At 48.9% G+C, this 26,773-nt stretch overlaps 1 protein-coding gene across 1 annotated transcript; it reads left to right on the top strand.

Moving 5' to 3' along the window:
- Positions 1-26,394, top strand: LOC134957221 (cytochrome P450 4B1-like). Its single transcript, XM_063938923.1, has 12 exons — positions 1-481; positions 5,286-5,430; positions 7,213-7,257; positions 9,485-9,612; positions 13,213-13,337; positions 14,088-14,239; positions 15,445-15,551; positions 17,556-17,746; positions 18,429-18,562; positions 19,395-19,459; positions 20,192-20,274; positions 26,214-26,394. Exons 1-12 carry the CDS (start codon positions 152-154, stop codon positions 26,389-26,391), a joined length of 1,683 nt encoding a protein of 560 aa, XP_063794993.1. The 5' UTR covers positions 1-151; the 3' UTR covers positions 26,392-26,394.
- Positions 26,395-26,773: the final 379 nt, after the last annotated feature.

Below are 26,773 nucleotides of genomic sequence, written 5' to 3'. Positions count from 1 at the left end.
TCAGTACTGCCCACAAGCCCAGGCAGGGGGGAGAGGAGTTACCACACGTGCACCAAATGCAGCTTCCTAAATGCAACCTGCACAATAATACTGTTCTCGCTGTGTGACAGATTTCCAGTGTGTGCCATATATATGTGTGTATCCCCACACCATGCTTGTGCAGCTATTAGTGTGTGTGTCCCACACCCATTTCCTGCAGCTTCCTCTCCTCCCAATCTGTACATTGCCCTGTCCTGTGGCTCCACCTGCCCCTGACACACTATTATGTCCCTGTGAGATCAGCAGCAGCAGCAATACCTCAGCCATGGCTGCCTCCTCTGTGCTGTCCCTGAGCGGCCTCTGTCACTGGGCTGCCTGGCTCTTCCTCCTCTACCTGCTGTACAAAGCCTCTACGCTGTACCTGAGGTGGCAGCAGCTGCGCCGGGTGTTCTCTCCCTTCCCGGGTCCAGAGCGCCACTGGCTGTACGGCAACGCTCATGAGGTGAGTGCCCGCTGTGTTATATGTACTGGGGGGATTGTCAGATTAGTTGTATAGTGTAATACTGAGATTTTGTTTTCTTATCCTGAAATATTGGGGGTTATGTACTAACATTACATTTCTGTCCAACTGTACAGTGCAACGGAACATACTAGCTCTCATATCTATAGATCAATAACAGAAGGACGACTTTTATTAGTGAACTATTTCTATAGTGCCGTTGTCTGAGCACAACCATACATACATACATCCATACATACATACATACATACATACATACATACATACATACATACATACATTTTTTTAGATTTCCGTGGAAGGACAGTGACATTTGTAAAACCGGTTCTTAGCAAGCACCTTGGGTCTAAAGAGAAGCTACCTGCCAAGTTTCAAGATTGTAGGCCTTGAGGTTTAAGAGATTTTGTGATGAGTCAATCTCCTCTTTTGAGAGAGAAATAGATATATATTATATAATATATATATATTATATAATATATATATATGTTGTAATTGGCTGCTTTGTTTCGGAGTGATTTGGCAAAACGTCCACCTGCCATTTGCAATGCATCACCATTGTGCTCTGGAAAATGTGACAGTTGGGGAACTCTGCCTGTGTACCTGCTGGCTGACCAGGAACATGTGACATGATGGGTGACCTGGAAACTGTGACAGTTATTTGCAGTCACCCACTAAGCAGCCGGATTTTTCAAAATTCCACTGATAAGGGGGTGAAAAGAGGTAAAATGTTCTGCCCAGCAAACTTTTGCTAGTATATATTGTAGTGGTTAGCATAACAGCACTGAGGTCTTGAGTTCGATGCCCACCACATCCCTGATTGTGTGGAGTTTGTATATTCTCCCTGTGATTGCGTGGGATTCCCCCAGGTACTCTGGTTTCCACCCATAGTCCTAAATGTACTGGTAGGTTAATTGGCGCCTGACAAAAATGAACCCTGGCATGTGTGGCAGGGAATATAGAGCGTAAACTCCTCCGGGGCAGAGACCGATGGGAATGGCCAGATACTCTCTGTAAAAGCGCTGCAGAATATGTGTGCGCTGTATAAGTAACTGGCAACCCATAAATAAAACACGTAGTAATCCGGATTAGTTTAGTCTGAATGCGCCATGAAGTGCGCCTGGTGACTCTGGACCAGTGACTGCACTGCGAATATCGGGTATGACTTGTTCTACCCATGCGGCTTGTCCAACTGCGCCCATCAGATGTCTCCAGCAGCACCAGGCATGCGTCCAGCTCAGCTGCGCCAGGTGTGTAATTTCAAAAACCGCTGTGCTTTCTATGGCCAGTCCTAGCACCATAAAAATAAATAATAATAATAATAATTGTAACATACAGTATAGTATGGGGTAAGCCAGGGAGAGCCCACAATATGCAGAAAGACGGTGCAATTCTGGCGAGATGGTTATTTGATTTAAAGCACCAGCTCTCTCCCTCCTCCTATCTCTCCTCTGGTTAGGAATCTTCATAAATAGGTCATGAAACCTGAGACTCCTGTGTCTCTGCCTGCAATTCATATTGTCCTTCTCGCATTCTGGCTGTGTTCTGCTGCTGCACAAGAGGGAGAGCTAGTGATGTAAATATACTCCAATTGGAGGCCCCCTGACAGAGGACCCAACCTACACCAGGTCACCCCTGCCATACCCCCATCCCACCAGCCTCCCCCGGATTGCCACAAACTTGCCTAGTCTCCGTTGCTGTAGTGAGAGGCGAGGAAGGAGGGGTTGGGGGTAACAGGGATAGTGCTAGGGAAGGATAAGAAGGATACGGGCACTTTCCATATCGGCTTATAAACTAAGGGGAGAACAAGTGGAGGGGGAACTGGGAAGGGATACATTAGTTCTTGCTATGTAAGCCACCGTTGGCTGCTCCCAGTTGACATTATGGCTGACTGACCACTGAAGATTTCACAAACCACACGTGGATCTTACCAGAGAGGTTCTACCTAGGGACATCTCCTACGTCTCCAAGAGACAAGCCTCTCGCAGCATTATCTTCATTTATACCACACTGCCTGGGTCCTGCAGGAGATTGATACAGATCATCTGGATACAGAGCTCTCCTGTGCTACTGATCCACTGATTACAGCCCACGGAGCAGCCACGACCACGGCCAACAAGTTCTGGCTTCCAGGATATCTTATGGCATGAATACACATTCCTGCCCGGCTTGTTTAATCACTGTTCCATTCATATAGGCTTCCGCCAGCCGTGCTCCAGTCTCAGTAATCTCATGTGCCTGACGTAATACCGCTACTCCGCCTCTCTCCTGGTGCAATGGTGCCTGCTTTGTGCCAGGCCTGTGGTGCTGCTCTCCGAGATACTGTGCACTATTCAACTGAGCATGACTGCTGTTGAAACAACCTGAATAAAGGGGCTTTAGTGACTGTGGTTTTTCTGGGACTTTCTGAGATTGTAGAAGACAAATTTATGGCAAAATGTCCTTAAATGGGTGTAGTATGGTATGCCAACCGCTGGCATACCGACAGTGTGGCGAGCGCAAAGGAGCCCCTTGCGCGCTCGCCACGCTTCGGCACGGTGGCGCGCGCTATTTTAGTCTCCCTCCAGGGGGGTCGTGGACCCCCATGAGGGAGAATATTTGTCGGTATGCCGGGTGTCGTGATTCCGGCGCCGGTATACTGTGCGCCGGGATCCTGACATTTGGCATACTGAAGACCACCCCCTTACACTACTGGTGAAGTTTGTTACATTGTATAACATGTTGGTTTTTAAAAATCAGGGAATCTATCTATCTCCATCTGGATCATTATTATCAATACATCAAAAATCCTTTTGCATGAGTGTTGTGCTTTCTCTGGGTGGGAAGACCCTTGCCTCTCTGCTATGGTGCTGTTACGGGAAGAAGCATTAGCGCTGCTGAAGCAGATCTGTGACAAACCACTGCTACCAAGTAAAATCAGGACTGTACTGTGGTTCCCATGTACTCTCCAAGTGTGGCAGGACATTGAGCTCAGTCCCAGCCATGTGGGTAGGGGAGTGAGGAGAGTGACTCAGCAGAAAACTTAATGGGATAAAGACTGTGGTGCTGTATAGTGTGATCTGCAGTGTGGAGAATCCTTTACTATAGTGTAATCCACACCCAAATATTTTATTCTTATTACAGGCAGGAAACCTGTTATATAGCAATGAGACTGCAGCTGCTTTATTTATATAACACACAGAATTACATAGCGCGCGTGTACGGATGCGCTTGCATAGCGCGCGTGTACGGATTTGATACATAACCAGTAACCTGCCCCTATGCTCTGTGCCTTGCGGAGCAGTTTCACGTCCAGAAGCCTCATCCTGTGACCATTCCGTCCCCCTCTGCGCACTGAGCTGATTGGCTCTCTATAACGCAGGTTAGAGGTTGCGCTCACTACACGGTTATCATCTGACTGATAATTATCAATGAATCTGCAAAAGTCTAGATGATATAAAGAAGTCTGTGCCAATTTCACTGATCCCGTGACTGGGTGAGAGGTGCTCAGAGATCAGTTAATCATTGATAATCGTGTCTTACATTAGTGTCACAAGAGATCTGTATTACCCCCCCCCAGGTGTCCCAGTGTAGTCAGGCTGTGGTGACCTGTCCCCATTATCAGGATGCCCGCCTCAGGCCCAGTTTGAGGCATCTGGCGCTGTCTGACCAGAGAGGACGTCTTTGTGGGAAGAGGACAGGATACATTTTATATTCATACTGGACTCTGAACCTGATCTGGGTCAGGCTGCGCTGGGTACACGGGATAAGATACTGTATTACAGGAGTGCCTGGTATGGCCCGATGCCAGCCTGAGATTAGTGTACCATTGAGGGTGCCCTTGTGGAGATGTGTCCTGCTGGGGGGACACCGGCAGCCGGTGCTGGGTCATTGCTTCTGCTCTCAGCAGTGGCGGCTGTAAGTGTTCGGCGCCGACCGTGACCCATTCGTGGCTCGTGGACCAGTGCCCAATAGAAAGCACCCGTGGCAAGCCAATAGCTCTACCCACATCCAGCATCTTATTTATATTAGATGCCCCAGATTGGGAGAGCCCAGGCCGGGCGGCGGGAGGGAACGGAGGAGAGCTCCTGAAGAAAAGGCAAAAGATCTGGCCCAGGTAGGAGCGGTGTCTGTGGCAAGAAGATGTGGCTACTGACCTTTAGTACGGTTGCAGACAGCGGTCACTCCTGCGTTCTACTGATTAGGCAGGCAATGTGCCTGAGCCCCCAGAGAGTGGTGTGGGAATTAGGCCCAGGTCACTGAGTAATAATCAGGACCAGAGCATGAGTCCTATAATAAGTGACTGTGGCCCTGATTCAGCGGTGGATGGATGGCACATTGCAGTGGCTTACATGGAAACAGCAGTGATGCACAGATAGGTTAAATATATGCGTCTAGGATTGAGGATACAGCGTAGTCTCTGTACACGCCAGCAGAGGCCTTACACCTGCAATCAGCCCAGTTACTAGTGGAGTGTGGTCACTGTAGATAAAGCAGGTTCAGCCGTACTCACTGTTATACACACTGCTAGGTGGAGTGGGGCATGAGTGGTACCAGGTAGCTGAGTACAAGACTGTCTCGCACTGTGGCACTCTCACACAGATTCAAGATGGCTCCGCAAATGCTCAGCAGTAGCCTCGGTGGCCATCTTGGTGCAGGGAATGATGCTTCCCTGGAGGAGCAGCAACATGGAGTCTGTGCAGTAGCGCACTTCCCTTTCAACAATTGTCATTGTTTAGTTGTGCAGAAGCTGGGGGGCACATAGACAATTGCTTGGACTTAGATCTTTCTTCTTTTTGTATTTTACCAGTTTAAACAAGATGGGACAGACTTGGACAGGGTGGCTGGATATGCAAAGCAGTATGAGTATGGATTCCCGATGTGGCTCGGAAATTTCTTCGCTTCTCTCTTTATATGTCACCCGGACTACGCAAAGGCCATTCTGTCCCGGCAGGGTGAGCAGTAATGGATTGTACGGTATCTCTCTGTATGACACAGTGGCTGATAAACGTCTGCTCAGAGGCAGAACTCTGGGAGGCAACAGAGTCATCTGCCGCCGGACTCCTGCCCTGAAGGGGGCTCCTCTCCTCCCATTCTGTGATACCATTCAATTGATTTAATTGATAGCCACTGCTATCTCTTCAGTGGCCGACTTCCTCACTGGTCCCTGCACCTTACACCACACACTCTTTATTATAGATATACATTTACAAGTGTCACACCCAGGATTGGAAACCACAACCTATTACACTGGAAGCAGACACCTTACTGATGAAGCTGTTTGCTCCTGTATAGGAAATATGAGAATTCTAACTATATGAAGATACTTCTCTGACAATTACAAGTTACTTCATATAGTTAGAAATCTCCTTCTTCCTGTACAGGAGCAAATAGCTCCACCAGTAAAGTGTCTGCTTCCAGTGTAGCAGGTCATGGGTTCTAATCCTGAGTATGACTGCTAAGAAATGTGTGATGTAACAATAAAAGACCATACCTGTATGTACATTTTCATTTCATTTCAGAACAGAGGCCCTCATTCCGAGTTGTTCGCTCGCAAGCTGCTTTTAGCAGATTTACTCACGCTAAGCCGCCGCCTACTGGGAGTGAATCTTAGCTTCTTAAAATTGCGACCGACGTATTCGCAATATTGCGATTAGACCTCTCTTAGCAGTTTTTGAGTAGCTTCAGACTTACTCAGCATCTGCGATCAGTTCAGTGCTTGTCGTTCCTGGTTTGATGTCACAAACACACCCAGCGTTCGCCCAGACACTCCTCCGTTTCTCCTGCCACTCCCGCGTTTTTCCAAGAAATGTCAGCGTTTTTTTCACACACTCCCATAAAACGGCCTGTTTCCGCCCAGTAATACCCACTTCCTGTCAATCACACTACGATCACCAAAACGATGAAAAAGCCGCGAGTAAAATACCTAACTGCACAGCAAATTTACTTGGCGCAGTCGCAGTTCGGACATTGCGCATGCGCAATAAGCGGAAAATCGCTGCGATGCGAAGAAAAATACAGAGCGAACAACTCGGAATGACCACCAGAGTGTTCAGCATAAGTGTTCAGCAGCATACAGAAAGCCTGTATCTGTAGTTATATACAGGCTTTCTGTATCTGTAGTTAGACCATCCTCCAACCACTTACCCTACACACAGACCACGCTGCAAGTACCACTGCTAGGTGCACGTGGCTCCCCCCGTAATGTAGGTAATGGCCGGGTGTCTTAGGGGTCTGACAAAAAGTACACGCCTCTATTACTATCTCAGGACGACAGTATCAGGAGGGGGTGGGAGTAGTAAAGGACAAAAATACTTAATTATTAAAATCAAGGGTTAATAACAAAATTCTTTATTATGTCATCATTTTTTTTTCTTTTCTTATTTAGCATCCACAATAGCAGCACTATAATAACTGTTTGTGTGTGTGTGTGTGTGTGTGTGTGTGTAGTCTGGCAGTGTATGTGTGTGTGTGTGTACAGACGGGCTAGCTCGCACACACGCAGACCGCCCCTGATAGGGTGACATTCCTCTGCAGCCCCCAGCATCTGCCCCCTGTATCTGTCTTGTTATATGGTGGTGGTAGATCATTATATTGCCCTGATATGGGGCATTAGACATGTATTCCTAAACAGACCCCTTCACCTTCATAAACTGCTGCCAGTCCTTTAAACATGTGACAATGACGTTATATACCGTGTATATCTCTCTAATAATACAACGGTTTTCTTTCTATAGATCCAAAGGACAGCATCGGGTATCTATTCATAACCCCATGGATTGGTAAGTGATGTGAGATAAGTAGACAGTCATTACAAGTGTTCTCCTAGACTCCCCAGAGCACTGGCATCTGGTAATAGTCCTGATGTCAATGGCCGAAGGGGAAATGGACTTCTGGGACTGGAGTGCTTTCTCATGAGGCACTGTGCGGCAGCCCCGAGGCACTGTGCAGCAGACCCGATACACCCGGCAATGTGTTTTCATTCAAAATTTGGAACTTTATGTTGCCGATATTTGTCCTAAGTCCCAGCGTCCCATGTTGCATTATTTCCAGACATGGGGAGATCGTGAATTTAGGAGGCCCCAGAGAGGAGTTACCTCACAAACATCGCTCTAGCCACAATACAATAAAGGGAGCATTCCAGTAACTGCCATACAATAAAGGTCCCCATTTATCAAGCCTTGGAGAGTGATACATATCACGGTGATAAAGTACCAGCCAATCAGATGGTGTGCACTACAAACACAATGGCCCCCTGCTCAGGGCGAATGCGGAAAGGAGATACTCGGCTTGGCGGAATGGGTGCATTGTGCTGTCCTTTTGGTTGGATGTCTGCAGGAAGAGGTGGGGGCTACTGTGGGTGCTTCTGATCCGGTGGTCTGGCTCCATTAAGGTGCCCAGAGTAAAGTAGCGAGGTGTACTGTAGTTCCTGTATCCTGGTAATGGTGGCTGATTATAACCCAGAGACTGGTTCCCGCTAGTTTACCATGGGCACCACATGGTACATAGGACCAACCATTACAGTACCTTCCCCTTTTCTACAGACCTCCAACCATTACACCACCTTCCCCCTTCCTACATGACACAGGACCAACCATTCCAGCACCTTCCTGCAGGACATAAGACCAACCATTACACCACCTTCCCCCTTCCTACATGACACAGGAACAACCATTGCAGCACCTTCATGCAGGACAAAGGACCAACCATTATACCACCTTCCCCCTTCCTACATGACACAGGACCAACCATTCCAGCACCTTCCTGCAGGACATAGGACCAACCATTACACCACCTTCCCCCTTCTACATGACACATGACCAACCATTGCAGCACCTTCCTACATGACATAGGACCAACCATTACACCACCTTCCCCCTTCTACATGACACAGGACCAACCATTGCAGCACCTTCCTGCAGGACATAGGACCAACCATTACACCACCTTTCCCCTTCTACATGACACAGGACCAACCATTGCAGCACCTTCATGCAGGACATAGGACCAACCATTATACCACCTTCCCCCTTCTACATGACACAGGACCAATCATTGTAGCACCTTACTGCAGGACACCGGCAAGTCCATAAACAATACAGACGGCATCCTAGTGACCACCATACAATACAGACATCACCCACATGACCACCACAAAATTCAGAGATCATCCCAGTGACGGCCATATAGTACACCAGCAAGACCACATACAATACAGACAGCATCCTAGTGACCACCATTCAATACAGACAGCACCCACATGACCGACACACAATTCGGAGATCATCCCAGTGACGGCCATATAGTACACCAGCAAGTCCACATACAATACAGACAGCATCCTAGTGACCACCATTCAATGCAGACAGCAGACAGCATGGCCATGCCTGCTGCAGTATAAAGATGGTTGCCTTTGGCTATACCAGTGTTGGTGTCCTCTTAATAAGCTGTTAATACAGTGAAACAAATGTTAGTCCCTGTTACTACAATGAAGTGTCAGTGTATTGCGTGGTGACATTTTATCACATAGCATTTGCCTAGTTCAGTGGGAGCACTGCGGCTGCTGAGACGGTGATCCTGGTACCCCCCTATTATGTGTAGGTAAATAGACCTATAACAATGAAAGGAATAAATAGAAAGCGTTGGTGGGCTGCCATGTCATGCCTCGGGTGGGGGCCTAAGTGTAATAATGTATCTCTCCTGCACATGGGGGGTCACCGGGAGCTGTGTGGAGGCAGGGTGTAGTATCACCACTTCTGCATGGGGGGAACAATGTACTTATGTGTGCTAGTCTCTGTGCTGACCCTGAACATACTGTACCTGCCTCTTCCCCACAAGCAAAGGGCGATAAATGCAAGTTACGCTCATCTGTAATTCATGTGTCGCCTTTTACATAAAGCAAATGGACGGATTCCAGCTGTACAGCGAGTCCAGAGTCTTGTATGCATCCAGATATGGTGGTTGTACATCACCACTGCTCTGCCGTAACTACTGCGTCTGTGTCACCAGGGAAAGGGCTGCTGGTGTTATCAGGACCAAAATGGTCCCAGCACCGCAAGCTGCTGACTCCGGCCTTCCACTATGACGTCCTGAAGCCGTATATCGGACTGATGTCAGACTGCGCCAACACCATGCTGGTAAGGGGAGAATCGGCTGAGCGGTGACTGGACTGGCCATACCATATAGAACAATGGAATGGTGTGTAACAGTTGTGCACTTTCCTAATGTCAGATGGTGTGCGCTACAAACACAATGGCCCCCTGCTCAGGGCGAATGCGGAAAGGAGATGCTCGGCATGGCGGAATGGGTGCATTGTGCTGTCCTTTTGGTTGGATGTCTGCAGGAAGAGGTGGAGGCTACTGTGGGTGCTTCTGATCCGGTGGTCTGGCTCCATTAAGGTGCCCAGAGTAAAGTAGCGAGGTGTACTGTAGTTCCTGTATCCTGGTAATGGTGGCTGATTATAACTCAGAGACTGGTTCCCGCTAGTTTACCATGGGCACCACATGGTACATAGGACCAACCATTACAGCACCTTTCACCTTCCTGCAGACCTCCAAACATTACAGCACCTTCCCCCTTCCTACATGACACAGGACCAACCATTACAGCGCCTTCCTGCAGCACATAGGACCAACCATTACACCACCTTCTCCCTTCCTGTAGCACATAGGACCAACCATTACACCACCTTCCTGCAGGACATAGGACCAACCATTACACCACCTTCCTGCAGGACATAGGACCAACCATTACACCACCTTCCTGCAGAACATAGGACCAACCATTACACCACCTTCCTGCAGGACATAGGACCAACCATTACACCACCTTCCTGCAGGACATAGGACCAACCATTACACCACCTTCCTGCAGGACATAGGACCAACCATTACACCACCTTCCTGCAGAACATAGGACCAACCATTACACCACCTTCCTGCAGGACATAGGACCAACCATTGCAGCACCTTCCCCCTTCCTACAGAACAAAGGACCAACCATTACACCACCTTCCTGCAGGACATAGGATCAACCATTACAGCACCTTTCTGCAGGACATAGGACCAACCATTGCAGCACCTTCCCCCTTCCTACAGAACAAAGGACCAACCATTACACCACCTTCCTGCAGGACATAGGATCAACCATTACACCACCTTCTTGCAGGACATAGGACCAACCATTACACCACCTTCCCCCTTCCTGTAGCACATAGGACCAACTATTACAGCACCTTCCTGCAGGACATAGGACCAACCATTACAGCACCTTCCCCCTTCCTGCAGACCTACAACCATTACAGCACCTTCCACGTTCCTGCAGACCTCCAACCATTACAGCACCTTCCCCATTCCTACATGACATAGGATCAACCATTACAGCACCTTCTTGCAGAACATAGGACCAACCATTACAGCACCTTCCCCTTTCCTGTAGCACATAGGACCAACCATTACAGCACCTTCCCCCTTCCTGCAGGACATAGGATCAACCGTTACAGCACCTTCTTGCAGTACATAGGACCAACCATTACACCATCTTCCCCCTTCCTGTAGCACATAGGACAAACTATTACAGCACCTTCCTGCAGGACATAGGACCAACCATTACACCACCTTCCCCCTTCCTGTAGCACATAGGACCAACTATTACAGCACCTTCCCCATCCTGCAGACCTCCAACCATTACAGCACCTTCACCCTTCCTGCAGGACATGGGACCAACCATTACACCACCTTCTCCCTTCCTGCAGGACATAGGACCAACCATTACAGCACCTTCCCCGTTCCTGCAGACCTCCAACCATTACAGCACCTTCCCCGTTCCTGCAGACCTCCAACCATTACAGAACCTTCCCCATTCCTACATGACATAGGATCAACCATTGCAGCACCTTCCTGCAGGACATAGGACCAACCATTGCAGCACCTTCCCAATTCTGCAGGATATAGAACCAACCATTACAGCACCTTCCCCCTTCCTGCAGAACATAGGACCCACCGTTGCAGCACCTTCCCAATCCTGCAGGATGTAGAACCAACCATTACAGCACCTTCCCCCTTCCTGCAGAACTCCAACCATTACAGCACCTTCCCCCTTCTTGCAGGACATAGGACCAACCTTTGCAACACCTTCCCCCTTCCTGCAGGACATAGGACCAACCATTACAGCACCTTTCCCCTTCCTGCAGGACATAGGACCAACCATTACAGCACCTTCCCCCTTCCTGCAGGACATAGGACCAACCATTACAGTGCATTTCCCCTTCCTGCAGAACGTAGGACCAACCATTACAGTGCATTTCCCCTTCCTGCAGGACATAGGACCAACCATTACAGTACCTTCCCCCCCTTTTTGCAGACCTCCAACCATTACAGTACCTTCCCCCTTCCTGCAGACCTCCAACCATTACAGCATCTTCCCCCTTCCTGCAGAACTCCAACCATTGCAGCACCTTACCCCTTCCTGTGGGACATAGGACCAACCATTGCAGCACCTTCCCCTTCCTTTAGGGCATAGGACCAACCATTACAGGGCATTCCCCCTTCCTGCAGACCTCCAACCAAATCATCACAGCGTGCACTAATTGCACCCAGTACTCCAGGACAACAACCAGCCAAATAAACACCTGAAAGTTACAGTGCCTACGTGGCAGGTATGCATATTACGTACAATAGCTGGACCGCCACGTCTTATCCCATGAAAGCAAGTATATTGCCATGGGATGTGTATTCTGCAGACATAGATGGATTAATAACAGGGCAACTGAGGCGATCACCCAGGGGCCCCAACACACTGGGGCCCCCACACATATCTACTTCACCAACGTGGGGGCTCTGTGCAGGGGTGGATTGGGAACAAAAAGTGGCCCTGGAAAAATTTGTACTAGTGGCCCCACATGGGCAGCACCAGAGGTGTAAGATCTAGCTATGGGCCATGGCAGCAGCACCCTCCCCCCCAAGACTTTCCAGATAGTGGGGATGTCCAGCATCATGGGGAAGTTAAAAGGAAATAACATTACATATTATGAGCACATTATATGATACACCTTCAGAATTTAGGAAACTATATAATTCTTTAGAAAGATATATTTTCTTATTACACCAACCGTATCCCAATCACTATTCACTCAATCTTATATGTCAGCCAAGCAGGCAGACAGAGCATACACTAGATCACCTGCAATCACAGGCTAAGTGGCAAAGTCATTTTCATATATACAAATTGTTTGGCATCTTATTCATTATGTCTATAAATAGGACCACATGTCCTAAAACAAAATAGGCCCCTTGGGTGCACCGGCCCACCGGGAATCTTCCCTGTAAGCCCTATGGCCAATCCGCCTCTGGCTCTGTGGCATCTGCAGATGTAGCTCTGGTCACTCGGTTCCCATAATATAGGTTCAGTCCACTCTGCGTCGGTGACACGGCCTCTATTACTGTACATATAAGCATTATATATAAACTACCGGAGGAGAACCCTTCCCTAGCCAGCAGTCTGCACGTCTGCCAGGCCCATGCTCTAAGTCCTGCACAATCCAGCAGGGTGTCATTGTCATCCCTATATATAAATGCAGCTGATGCCCAGGCTTGTGTTAGTGGCACACACAGACTAACAGCTGGTACTCTCAGTGGTGTACAGCCACTAACTTCAGCTGATTTGATAATACATAGTGTATTGTTGTAGGTACTAGTTACAAGTGATTTAACTTTTTATTGATATCGCTTCTTGTTTAGGACAAATGGGAGAAGCTGGTCCCCGATCAGAAGCCGCTGGAGCTCTTCCATTATGTCAGCCTCATGACCCTGGACACCATTATGAAATGTGCCTTCAGTTACGAGAGCGACTGCCAGAATGATGGGTTTGTACATTGTCGGTACCTGACATTTAGGGGTCTATTTACTAAGCTTTGGATGGAGATAAAGTGGACTGAGATAAAGCACCAGCTGGCGATACCCCATAGTAGCCTATGGGCTTCTCTCCGCATCGCTGGCGTGAGAGATCCCTCCCAGCATGCCCCGCACCCGCCTCCATCACTCTGCGCATGTGCAGAATGACTCCCGGGCCGCAACCTGGTAGTCAGGTAGCCTCTGGAGATGGTGAAGGACAGCTCTTATCGGAAGAGCTGTCCTACGCAATGCTAATCGCATATAGAAGTACAATCTGCAGCAATGGACGGCAATGTCCCTTAGTACATCTCGTGCAAAGAGTGATAAATGACCAGCCAATCAGCTCCAAACTGCCATGTCACAAGCTGTGTTTTTAAAATGACAGTTGGGAGCTGATTGGCTGGTACTTTATCACTCTTTATCCGTTTCCACTTTATATCTTGTTAAAGCGTAATACTTTTGGGCCCTTGTTTCATATTTGCACATTTTCCATCTTCCCTGTGTAATCCAGTCCTGTGTCTATGTATAGTGTGATTAGTTACTGTATACTGCCTGTCAGTGTCTGGTGGAGGCTTATAAACAATGACTTCCCACCACTTACCTGCTGATGTGTCTCTGGTGGAAACACTGCGGCTACTGACCCGGTAATTATATTACCGGCTGTGGCCCCTGACATCCCTAACATGTGCAGAATCTTTCATTCTATTTTTGTCTTTGTGCAGCAAGAATGATTATATCAATGCGGTGTATGAGCTGTCCTTCCTGGTGGGCCAGCGAGCTCGCTGCTTCCCCTACCACAATGACATCATCTACTACCTGAGCCCACACGGATTCCGTTTTCGGAGAGCGCTGAAAATCGTTCACCAGCACACGTGTGAGTTTTAATTTATGTCTTTTTTTTTTTTTTCACCTTTTCGTTTACTGGGGTCATTTTTATTTTGATAGGGATAGTTTGTTACATTAAATGTACTATGGAAATATTATAAGATCTGCAGCTCTTGCTTGGGATAAAAAAGGGAGTTGTGGTGGTACGATGGTGCTAAAGGGGAACTCTTAGCATTTGTCCCATAGAGGATCATCATCCGAGGGATCCTGGGAATAACAATGCGACATGGCCACGCCTCCTAATGCTTAGCGACACCACCTATAGTATCAGAGGCCAACTTTCTCGGTGGCACCGCTGAGTACAAATATTTCCATTTATCCCTATAGTCTCTTGCTAAAGCTGAGTACACAAAAAGAAACAGTGAAGGATTGGACTTGAAGTGGCGCACTTAAACATTAAATTGATACATAAAATATAACTTTTATTAGAGTATATTTGTTAAAAATACCTGTAGCTGTGAAATAATATCAAAACCAAAAACATATAAATTGACAAAACAGTAGTATAAGAGGCCAACTTTCTCGGTGGCACCACTGAGAGCAAATATTCCCATTTATCCCTATAGTCTCTTGCTAAAGCTGAGTACACACTAGACGATATTATGGACAATTTGTAATTTTGAGATGAATCGTAATGATAAATCCGTCACTTCTTCCAGTGCTTCTTCAGATCTGCCGTACACACAAGCCAATTGGAAGATAACATCAACAATTTCCATCAAATTGTCTTGTGTGTGCACACTACCAGCATAAATACCTGATATATATTTAATGATAAATGACCTATATTATTATGCTGTCAGGTTCTGCTGTATTCTCACCCATCAATTTCAGGCCATATAGTCCGTGTTATGTGCTCGGGGAACACGGTCATTCCTGCTGTGTTGTGACATGTGGACTTGGCATTTAGAAATATAGATATCAGATATTATGTGCATGTGTTTGGGATGTATGCTACCAGTTGTAGCACATTCTGCGATAGTGCCCATCAACGTGGCACCACACAGCTGGTTCTTCCCAGGATACGCTGGACACGCTATGGTGACGAGAGGCTCCCACGCTGCTCTCACATGAGCGGAAGGATGAGCCGGTATTGTCAGGACCCCAGAGCACTACAGCAGCCGCACCTCATACTGTACACTACTGAGATTTGTTTTCCCACTGGTAACACCTGCATCACTTTCTACTTTATAGATAAAGTCATTAAACAGAGACAAGAATCTCTTAAGCAGGAGACGGAACTCGAGAAGATCAAGCAGAAGAGACACTTGGACTTTCTGGACATTCTGTTGTGTGCCAAGGTACGGAGTGTAGGCCTCATTCCACTGGCTGCTGCACTAATATAACAAACCACAAGATGGCGGCATTTATGAAATCCACTCGGTTTGTGGTGCAGAGATTGTGTTTCATTCCACCTGACAGCTACAGTAGCTTGAAATGTTCTCTCAGCTCAGTTTGTCCACATCTTCACCATAGGTGACCGGTCTTTAAAGTGACTGTACATGTGTGTGAGCCATGCCTACTGTGTGTGTGTGTGTGTGTGTGTGTGAGCCGTGCCTACTATACACGTGTGTGTGTGTGAGCTGTGCCTACTGTACATTATTATTATTATTATTATTATTATTATTACACTTTAGTTATATGGCGCTACAAGTATTTTTCAGCGCTGTACAGGTCATACAATAGAACAGTACAGGGAGACAGAATTTAACATTACAGTAAATAAATAAAAAACAAAGATCGAGTAGAGGTAACAAAGAGCACCACAAGTCTCATACATAATACAGCTAGGATGTAAGTAGTGAGGGAGTAATCATTGTACTACTAGGGGCTGGCGGCCATAGATAGAGAGGAGCCATTACCAGCAGGAGAGAAAGCGGTAAAGATGGTTGCTGAGTAGTGGAGAGCTGTGACTGACATGTGAGGAGAAGAGGGCTTAGATAACAAGAGGAAAGAGGGCCCTGCTCTGAAGAGCTAACAATCTAGTGGGAAGGGGCGACAGACAGATGACATGAGGTGCAAGCAAGCGGGAGGAAGCCTGATGGCAGGATGTAAGCAAAGCAGAGATGTTTAAGGCATGAGGCAGGGGAATGGAGGAGCGGCCTCAGTGCAGAGGGATGGAGGAGCGGCCTCAGGGCAGAGGGATGGAGGAGCAGCCTCAGGGCAGGGGGATGGAGGAGCGGCCTCAGGGCAGAGGGATGGAGGAGCGGCCTCAGGGCAGGGGGATGGAGGAGCGGCCTCAGGGCAGGGGGATGGAGGCGTGGCCTCGAGGCAGGGGGATGGAGGCGCGGCCTCGGGGTAGGGGGATGGAGGAGCGGCCTCGGGGCAGGGGGATGGAGGAGCGGCCTCGGGGCAGGGGGATGGAGGAGCGGCCTCGGGGCAGGGGGATGGAGGAGCGGCCTCGGGGCAGGGGGATGGAGGAGCGGCCTCGGGGCAGGAGGATGGAGGAGCGGCCTCGGGGCCGGGGGATGGAGGAGCGCTGAGGCCGGGGGATGGAGGAGCGGCCTCGGGGCAGGGGGATGGAGGAGCGGCCTCGGGGCAGGAGGATGGAGGAGCGGCCTCGGGGCAGGGGGATGGAGGAGCGCTGAGGCCGGGGGATGGGGGAGCGGCCTCAGGGCAGGGGGATTAAGGAGTGGCCTCAGGACTAGGTTATGCATCGGAGGGTATGCTTTGATGAATAGGGGGGTTTTCAGTGCCGTTTGAAGCTTTGCAAGGTTGGGGAGATGGAGCGGGGGAGCGCGTTCCACTGAAGTGGTGCAGCACGGGCAAAATCTTGAACTCCAGTATGGGAAGCAGTGACCAGGGCAGAGGAGAGGCGACGGTCCTTGGCCGACCGTAGTGGGCGGGAGGGAGTATGAAGGGAGAGGAGGTTGGAGATGTAGGGAGCAGTGGAATTAGAGATGGCCTTGTATGTAAGGGTGAGGCGTATGAAGAGGATTCTGTTGGGGAATGGGAGCCAGTGCAGGTACTGGGAAAGGGGAGTGGCAGATGTGGTGCGGCGGGAGAGGAAGATGAGCCTAGCTGTGGAGTTGAGGACAGATTTAAAGGGAGTGAGAATGAAGCGAGGGAGGCCAGTGAGGAGAACATTGCAGTAGTTGAATCGTGAGGTGACCAGTGAGTGGATGATAAGTTTAGTTGCACTCTGGGGGAGAAATGACCTGATGCGAGCAATGTTGTATAGCTGGAACCAACAGTACTGCGCCAGAACTTGGATGTGGGGTGCAAAGGAGAGGGAGGAGTCAAGAGTGATGCCTGTGTGTGTGTGTGAGCCGTGCCTATTGTACGTGTTGTCTATAATTCCCCAGGATGAGAACGGGCAGGGCCTGTCCGATGAGGATCTGCGGGCGGAGGTGGACACGTTCATGTTTGAGGGACATGACACCACAGCCAGCGGGATCTCCTGGATATTATACTGTATGGCCAAGTACCCGGAGCACCAGGAGAAATGCCGGAAGGAGATCCGAGAGGTCCTGGGGGAGCGGAACACCGTGGAGTGGTCAGAAACCTGTTGGTCTTTCTGTTTTTAAGATAATATTTGAAGGGCTTGTTTACCTAGCACAGTGGTTAGAATTGCTGCATGATAGTGATGGGGGCTATGACTTCTATTCCAATCAGGTCATTATCTATGCAGAGTTTGCATGTCCTAGTGGGTTTGGGTGGGCTTCATTTTGGCTCCCTGGTTTTCTCCCCAGTCCAAGAACATTCTTGCAGGTTAATATTAGTGTGTGGAATTAGACTGTAAGCTCCATTGGTGCAGTATCTGATGTGAAGGATTACACATTCTCTGGAATACGTGAGAGCTGTATAATTGGAGGTTACTAGTAATTAGGGTCAGGGCAGGCAGTCACCAAGCACAGGTAAGAAGCATAGGGAATGGCCGGAAACTGCAACATAATGCTTATGTACTGTTACACCATAAATAAGGGAGTCCTGGGGTCACAGGTGCAAATTAGGAGTAATTCTGTAGCACAAATGACGCAGAGCATGTACTCCTCTCCAGCCAGAGGCCGGTATGTGACAGATTGGGGGTCGGCCCTATGCATTGCCTCATACGTGCCCCGGTGACAGTGTAATGAGGCTAGATACCAGGAGAGCTCCCCCTAGGGTCAGACTGGTAACGATGCACCTCTCCTGCTATAGCATCTGTGTAATATTATGCTGCCTCTGTGTGTGAGCAGGGAGGATCTGGGTAAGATGCCGTACACCACCATGTGTATTAAGGAGAGTATGCGCCTATATCCCCCTGTACCAGGAGTGGCTCGTGAGCTCAGCCAGCCAATCACCTTCTGCGATGGGAGGACCCTGCCCAAAGGTCAGTCGCTATTTCTGTATACATATGATCTACACTATAATGTTACATACGAGATGTAAGCACTGGTCTCTATCCAATGGCTGCACGCGCTGTGCCTGCCGCTCCTGTGAGGGATATTGGGATCTATGTACCAGCCAATCAGCTCCTAACTGTCATTACAGATTGTGTTTGAAAAATGACAGGTAGGCTCTGGTTGGCTGGTTCTCTCTCTCTGTAAGTTATGGGTCTCTCTCTCTCTCCAAGGCTTAGTACATAGACCGCACTGTAAGATATGGTAGATCGTGTACAAATGTTTGGTGGTTGCGTTGCTGAAATATCCCAGTGTACGGCAGCTGACATCTCTGGGACTTTAGCTTATTGCTGATATTTACTGCAATCCCTCCTCACTGTGCCCGGACCTTGCAGTATGGGCAGTCTCTGGTTGGCAGGTCTATGGATTTGGTGCACCTTGGGGGGGGGGGGGGTGTAAAGCGGCTTCTTTGCACAGTGTTTAGGTGTTCAGCTGCAGATGAAGGATAGGATGAGAAGCTGGGCGTATACAGAGGGCGGTCGTCTCCTGTATACATGTACACCCAGCGTCTCATCCCATTGTAGTACATGACACATACAGTACTTGGCTAATCTATGATACTACTGGTATAACTGCATTCTTATAAGTGCAGAGTCTGACCGAGACTGCTTCATTATCACACCGGCGCACGCCTCAGCCATGAGCGCTGCATCCCAGCTGTATACAGTACCACAGATATATCAGTGACTCCATGTGACATCACTTCCTGTAACTGTCTTGTGTCAGATTTGTTTTTTCAAACCTTTTTTTTTATCATTACAGGAGCGACTGTGTTACTGAGTATATATTGTATCAACCGGAGTCCCAGCATGTGGGACCATCCAGAGGTAACTGCAGGCGGCTTCTTATTTGGAGGGTCCGGGGAATATACTGTGATACATTGCTATTGCTGACGGTGAACCTCTTATTACGAGATGTGGATAAAAGCTGATCTGACAATTGCTGTAAAGCCTCAAGTGACATAGAGGGTTATTCAGAGATGAACGTAGATGGCCGCCCACCATGTGCGACGCTGCCTTCCGATGCATCGGATCTAAGGTAGACCACTGGCAGCGCAGTCAGGTGGTCAGCGGCCATCTCTCTCTTTTTTTTTTTTTTTTTCTGAGCGGCTGCCTGTAACATCACGCAGCCGCCACGAAAATGCTCCCCCTAATGCCGCGTCATTGCCCCATGGACGCCCATAGTTGTCAGTTACACTGCGGCCGCATAGTTCTTGGATGCAGCCGCAATGTGTATGTCCGCGCAGCACCGAGGTATGAATGACCCCCATAATCTGTGTCTATAGGCTTACCATACTGTCCCTCTATACCGGGTTCTGATTAAATCCCAGAGAAATCAGCCAGTCACAGACCCTGTGTAGGTCATGAGCGTCCCGGTGTTCAGGGATAGTACATGCTTTGTTACATGCAGTTCCCATGTTTAGGCGTGTATAAAAGCATGTTCGATCATCTCCTAAACATTAGTAACAACATACAGCAAATGTGTCTGGTCAGTGGGGATGCAGCATAAAGGAATGGTTTATGGAAATGATTTCATGTGGTGTAATTATGTGTTTTCAGGCGTTTGACCCTCTGAGATTTTCACCGGATAATTCATCCAATAGACACGCGTACAGCTTCATTCCCTTCTCAGCTGGATCAAGGTATCACAGGCCTTCTACACCGCTACTGTCCAACACGTGTTATAGACACTTACTCCATTACCTGTGAGACAGTCACCGCCACCAGATCCTATCGCTCGCACTCTCTCTGACCAGAACCCATCGCTCTTTCTCTGATTAGAGCCCATCATTCTCTCTGGCTAGAGCCCATTGCTCTGTCTGACCAGATCCCATTGCTCTCTGTATCTCTGACTGGGGACCACCGCGCTCTCTCTCTGACTGTGCACCACCGCCCTCTCTCTGACTGTGCACCACCGCCCTCTCTCTGACTGGGGACCACCGCCCTCTCTCTGACTGGGGACCACCGCCCTCTCTCTGACTGGGGACCACCGCCCTCTCTCTGACTGGGGACCACCGCCCTCTCTCTGACTGGGGACCACCGCCCTCTCTCTGACTGGGGACCACCGCCCTCTCTCTGACTGGGGACCACCGCCCTCTCTCTGACTGGGGGCCACCGCCCTCTCTCTGACTGGGGGCCACCGCCCTCTCTCTGACTGGGCGCCACCGCCCTCTCTCTGACTGGGCGCCACCGCCCTCTCTCTGACTGGGCGCCACCGCCCTCTCTCTGACTGGGCGCCACCGCCCTCTCTCTGACTGGGCGCCACCGCCCTCTCTCTGACTGGGCGCCACCGCCCTCTCTCTGACCGGGCGCCACCGCCCTCTCTCTGACCGGGCGCCACCGCCCTCTCTCTGACCGGGGGCCACCGCCCTCTCTCTGACCGGGGGCCACCGCCCTCTCTCTGACCGGGGGCCACCGCCCTCTCTCTGACCGGGGGCCACCGCCCTCTCTCTGACCGGGGGCCACCGCCCTCTCTCTGACCGGGGGCCACCGCCCTCTCTCTGACCGGGGGCCACCGCGCTCTCTCTGGCCAGGGGGCCACCGCGCTCTCTTCTCTCTGACCGGGGACCACCGCGCTCTCTTCTCTCTGACCGGGGACCACCGCGCTTTCTTCTCTCTGACCGGGGACCGTCGCGCTCTCTCTCTCTGACCAGATCCCATCACTCTTTAAATGCATGCCAGAAATATCGGTATATTTCCCCATTGCAGGCCACTGTTCACACACCTATAGTGTGCTCCCAACATCCAAAAATGATAAACGATAAAATGTTTTTTAATAATAATTATATATATATTTATTGTGTATGTTATAGTTTGAATTGTTTTCCTAGTTCATCATTACAGAAGTTAACTTGTGTCAGTCTGAGTTGGCGCATTCAAAAGTTCTCAGACATAATCTAATTAACTCAAACAGGTTTGATTCTTTTTGATCTTTCGTTTATTGGGAGAAACTGTACAGAAGATGTAAGTGGGAGTGGGAATGCTGTCGCTGTGGCACTTGTGTTTGAACATTTAGGTGAAGTGTCCATAGAAATACATTTCTCTGCTGAAGAGCAACTGAAAGGCCAAAATAAGGCCCCAAATCCCGTTTTTCATATGCTGGGAGGCGTGTGATTGGTCTCTATGGGATACTACATGTAGTGGATGGGAGGCGTGTGATTGGTCTCTATGGATACTACATGTAGTGGATGGGAGGCGTGTGATTGGTTTCTATGGGATACTACATGTAGTGGATGGGAGGCGTGTGATTGGTCTCTATGGGATACTACATGTAGTGGATGGGAGGCGGGGGATTGGTCTCTATGGGATACTACATGTAGTGGATGGGAGGCATGTGATTGGTCTCTATGAGATACTACATGTAGTGGATGGGAGGCGGGTGATTGGTCTCTATGGGATACTACATGTAGTGGATGGGAGGCGTGTGATTGGTCTCTATGAGATACTACATGTAGTGGATGGGAGGCGGGGGATTGGTCTCTATGGGATACTACATGTAGTGGATGGGAGGCGTGTGATTGGTCTCTATGGGATACTACATGTAGTGGATGGGAGGCGGGGGATTGGTCTAAATGGGATACTACATGTAGTGGATGGCAGGAGGTGGATTGGTCTCTATGGGATACTACATGTAGTGGATGGGAGGCGGGGGATTGGTCTCTATGGATACTACATGTAGTGGATGGGAGGCATGTGATTGGTCTCTATGAGATACTACATGTAGTGGATGGGAGGCGGGGGATTGGTCTCTATGGGATACTACATGTAGTGGATGGGAGGCGTGTGATTGGTCTCCATGGGATACTACATGTAGTGGATGGGAGGCAGGGGATTGGTTTCTATGGGATACTACATGTAGTGGATGGGAGGAGTGTGATTGGTCTCTATGGGATACTACATGTAGTGGATGGGAGGCAGGGGATTGGTCTCTATGGGATACTACATGTAGTGGATGGGAGGCAGGGGATTGGTCTCTATGGGATACTACATGTAGTGGATGGGAGGCGTGGCATTGGTCTCTATGGGATACTACATGTAGTGGATGGGAGGCGTGGCATTGGTCTCTATGGGATACTACATGTAGTGGATGGGAGGCGTGGGATTGGTCTCTGGTATACTACATGTAGTGGATGGAAGGCGTGTGATTGGTCTCTATGGGATACTACATGTAGTGGATGGGAGGCGGGGGATTGATCTCTATGGGATACTACATGTAGTGGATGGGAGGCGGGGGATTGGTCTCTATGGGATACTGCATGTAGTGGATGGGAGGCGGGGGATTGGTCTCTATGGGATACTACATGTAGTGGATGGGAGGCGGGGGATTGGTCTCTATGGGATACTACATGTAGTGGATGGGAGGCGTGTGATTGGTCTCTATGGGATACTACATGTAGTGGATGGGAGGCGTGTGATTGGTCTCTATGGATACTACATGTAGTGGATGGGAGGCGTGTGATTGGTCTCTATAGATACTACATGTAGTGGATGGGAGGCGTGTGATTGGTCTCTATGGATACTACATGTAGTGGATGGGAGGCGTGTGATTGGTCTCTATGGATACTACATGTAGTGGATGGGAGGCGTGTGATTGGTCTCTATGGATACTACATGTAGTGGATGGGAGGCGTGTGATTGGTTTCTATGGGATACTACATGTAGTGGATGGGAGGCGTGTGATTGGTCTCTATGGGATACTACATGTAGTGGATGGGAGGCGGGGGATTGGTCTCTATGGGATACTACATGTAGTGGATGGGAGGCATGTGATTGGTCTCTATGAGATACTACATGTAGTGGATGGGAGGCGGGTGATTGGTCTCTATGGGATACTACATGTAGTGGATGGGAGGCGTGTGATTGGTCTCTATGGGATACTACATGTAGTGGATGGGAGGCGGGGGATTGGTCTCTATGGGATACTACATGTAGTGGATGGGAGGCATGTGATTGGTCTCTATGAGATACTACATGTAGTGGATGGGAGGCGGGTGATTGGTCTCTATGGGATACTACATGTAGTGGATGGGAGGCGTGTGATTGGTCTCTATGAGATACTACATGTAGTGGATGGGAGGCGGGGGATTGGTCTCTATGGGATACTACATGTAGTGGATGGGAGGCGTGTGATTGGTCTCTATGGGATACTACATGTAGTGGATGGGAGGCGGGGGATTGGTCTAAATGGGATACTACATGTAGTGGATGGCAGGAGGTGGATTGGTCTCTATGGGATACTACATGTAGTGGATGGGAGGCGGGGGATTGGTCTCTATGGATACTACATGTAGTGGATGGGAGGCATGTGATTGGTCTCTATGAGATACTACATGTAGTGGATGGGAGGCGGGGGATTGGTCTCTATGGGATACTACATGTAGTGGATGGGAGGCGTGTGATTGGTCTCCATGGGATACTACATGTAGTGGATGGGAGGCAGGGGATTGGTTTCTATGGGATACTACATGTAGTGGATGGGAGGAGTGTGATTGGTCTCTATGGGATACTACATGTAGTGGATGGGAGGCAGGGGATTGGTCTCTATGGGATACTACATGTAGTGGATGGGAGGCAGGGGATTGGTCTCTATGGGATACTACATGTAGTGGATGGGAGGCGTGGCATTGGTCTCTATGGGATACTACATGTAGTGGATGGGAGGCGTGGCATTGGTCTCTATGGGATACTACATGTAGTGGATGGGAGGCGTGGCATTGGTCTCTATGGGATACTACATGTAGTGGATGGGAGGCGTGGGATTGGTCTCTATGGTATACTACATGTAGTGGATGGAAGGCGTGTGATTGGTCTTTATGGGATACTACATGTAGTGGATGGGAGGCGGGGGATTGATCTCTATGGGATACTACATGTAGTGGATGGGAGGCGGGGGATTGGTCTCTATGGGATACTGCATGTAGTGGATGGGAGGCGGGGGATTGGTCTCTATGGGATACTACATGTAGTGGATGGGAGGCGTGTGATTGGTCTCTATGGGATACTACATGTAGTGGATGGGAGGCGGGGGATTGGCCTCTATGGGATACTACATGTAGTGGATGGGAGGAGTGTGATTGGTCTCTATGGGATACTACATGTAGTGGATGGGAGGCGTGTGATTGGTCTCTATGGGATACTACATGTAGTGGATGGGAGGCGTGTGATTGGTCTCTATGGGATACTACATGTAGTGGATGGGAGGCGTGGGATTGGTCTCTATGGGATACTACATGTAGTGGATGGGAGGCGTGGGATTGGTCTCTATGGGATACTACATGTAGTGGATGGAAGGCGTGTGATTGGTCTCTATGGGATACTACATGTAGTGGATGGGAGGCGTGTGATTGGTCTCTATGGATACTACATGTAGTGGAAGGGAGGCGTGTGATTGGTCTCTATGGGATACTACATGTAGTGGATGGGAGGCGTGTGATTGGTCTCTATGGGATACTACATGTAGTGGATGGGAGGCGTGTGATTGGTCTCTATGGGATACTACATGTAGTGGATGGGAGGCGTGTGATTGGTATCTATGGGATACTACATGTATTTGATGGGAGGCGTGTGATTGGTCTCTATGAGATACTACATGTAGTGGATGGGAGACGTGTGATTGATATCTATGGGATACTACATGTATTTGATGGGAGGCGTGTGATTGGTCTCTATGGGATACTACATGTAGTGGATGGGAGGGTATTTATGAAAAGCCCTTTAACCAGTATCAATTGAGATTCTGTATATTTTCTGGGTTGAAAAATTAAAGCAAATTTCCTATTGGCTGCCTAGGTTGCAGCTGCTTGTGCCTGGTTGGTACGTCCCCTTGTGTATATTAAATAGAAATATTAACATTTTCTTCTCAATCAGAAATAGTTTCTCTGTGTTTAAGTGGCGTTGTGTAACCTGACACATTTAGTACCTAATTAATGATTGTACGCAGTGCCGATGTTCTCACCTCCCAGCGATTATCGCCAGAATGTGCATGATCCGCGGTTGCGCTGCGCCCAGGTACCTTTGCAATGCTGCTCGCAGTGAGGCTTTAAACGCAGAGTGACAGGACGGGAACGTTTGGGGGAGGTAACGGGGGGTGGCAAGAAGAACGCAAGCGTGTCATGGTCGTATTCGGAGTGTATATCTGCCTTCAGCTGCGATCATGTATGTAGAGAAACATGGCGCCAATGTCGCTACTGCCGCAGCCAGTCTGTGTGACCATAGACCCGCTTGGAAAGTCGATGTTCCTCGTTATTGCGCCAGTGCAGTGTATGTGTGCGCAGTTGCTGAGGCTTTACGATGGCTCCTGTGGGCGTCTGTATATTCTTTTCTGCTCTGATTGGCAAGTCTGTGCGTACAAACATGAACTAGTCACTTATACACCGCTGCAGCAGCCATATTGTCCCCGGTCTTCTCTCTCACACACAAGACTGCAGCCCATTGTTTCCCTAGTGACCAATGACAGTACTGAAGCTGCATCAGGACAGCGTTACCAATATAGGTTCAGTTTACAAAATGGCCGCCAGTGATGGGGGATGTAATGTACATAATTACACAGAATAACATATAACCTCTGTATTCTGCTTCCCAGAAACTGCATTGGACAGAACTTTGCCATGCACGAGATGAAAGTCGCCGTCGCCCTGACGTTACAGAGATTTGCGCTGAGTCCAGATTTAGACAAAGAACCATTGAAGATCCCTCAGTTAGTCCTGCGCTCTCTAAATGGCATTCACCTGAATCTGAGGAAAATACAGAGAAAATCCTGAAAATAGGAGACTGTTGTATAATAAATTGTATACACATCGCACTGTATAATTGTATACCAATACACATATTGCATTGTATAACAATACACATAGTGCGCTGTATGATTGTATAACACTACACATAGTGCGCTGTATGATTGTATAACACTACACATAGTGCGCTGTATGATTGTATAACACTACACATAGTGCGCTGTATGATTGTATAACACTACACATAGTGCGCTGTATGATTGTATAACACTACACATATTGCACTGTATAATTGTATAACACTACACATAGTGCGCTGTATGATTGTATAACACTACACATAGTGCGCTGTATGATTGTATAACACTACACATAGTGCGCTGTATGATTGTATAACACTACACATAGT

Source organism: Pseudophryne corroboree, chromosome 9 (genome assembly GCF_028390025.1).
Source record: "Pseudophryne corroboree isolate aPseCor3 chromosome 9, aPseCor3.hap2, whole genome shotgun sequence".
NCBI lineage: Eukaryota > Metazoa > Chordata > Amphibia > Anura > Myobatrachidae > Pseudophryne > Pseudophryne corroboree.
This window is presented reverse-complemented; position numbering and strand designations above follow the sequence as displayed.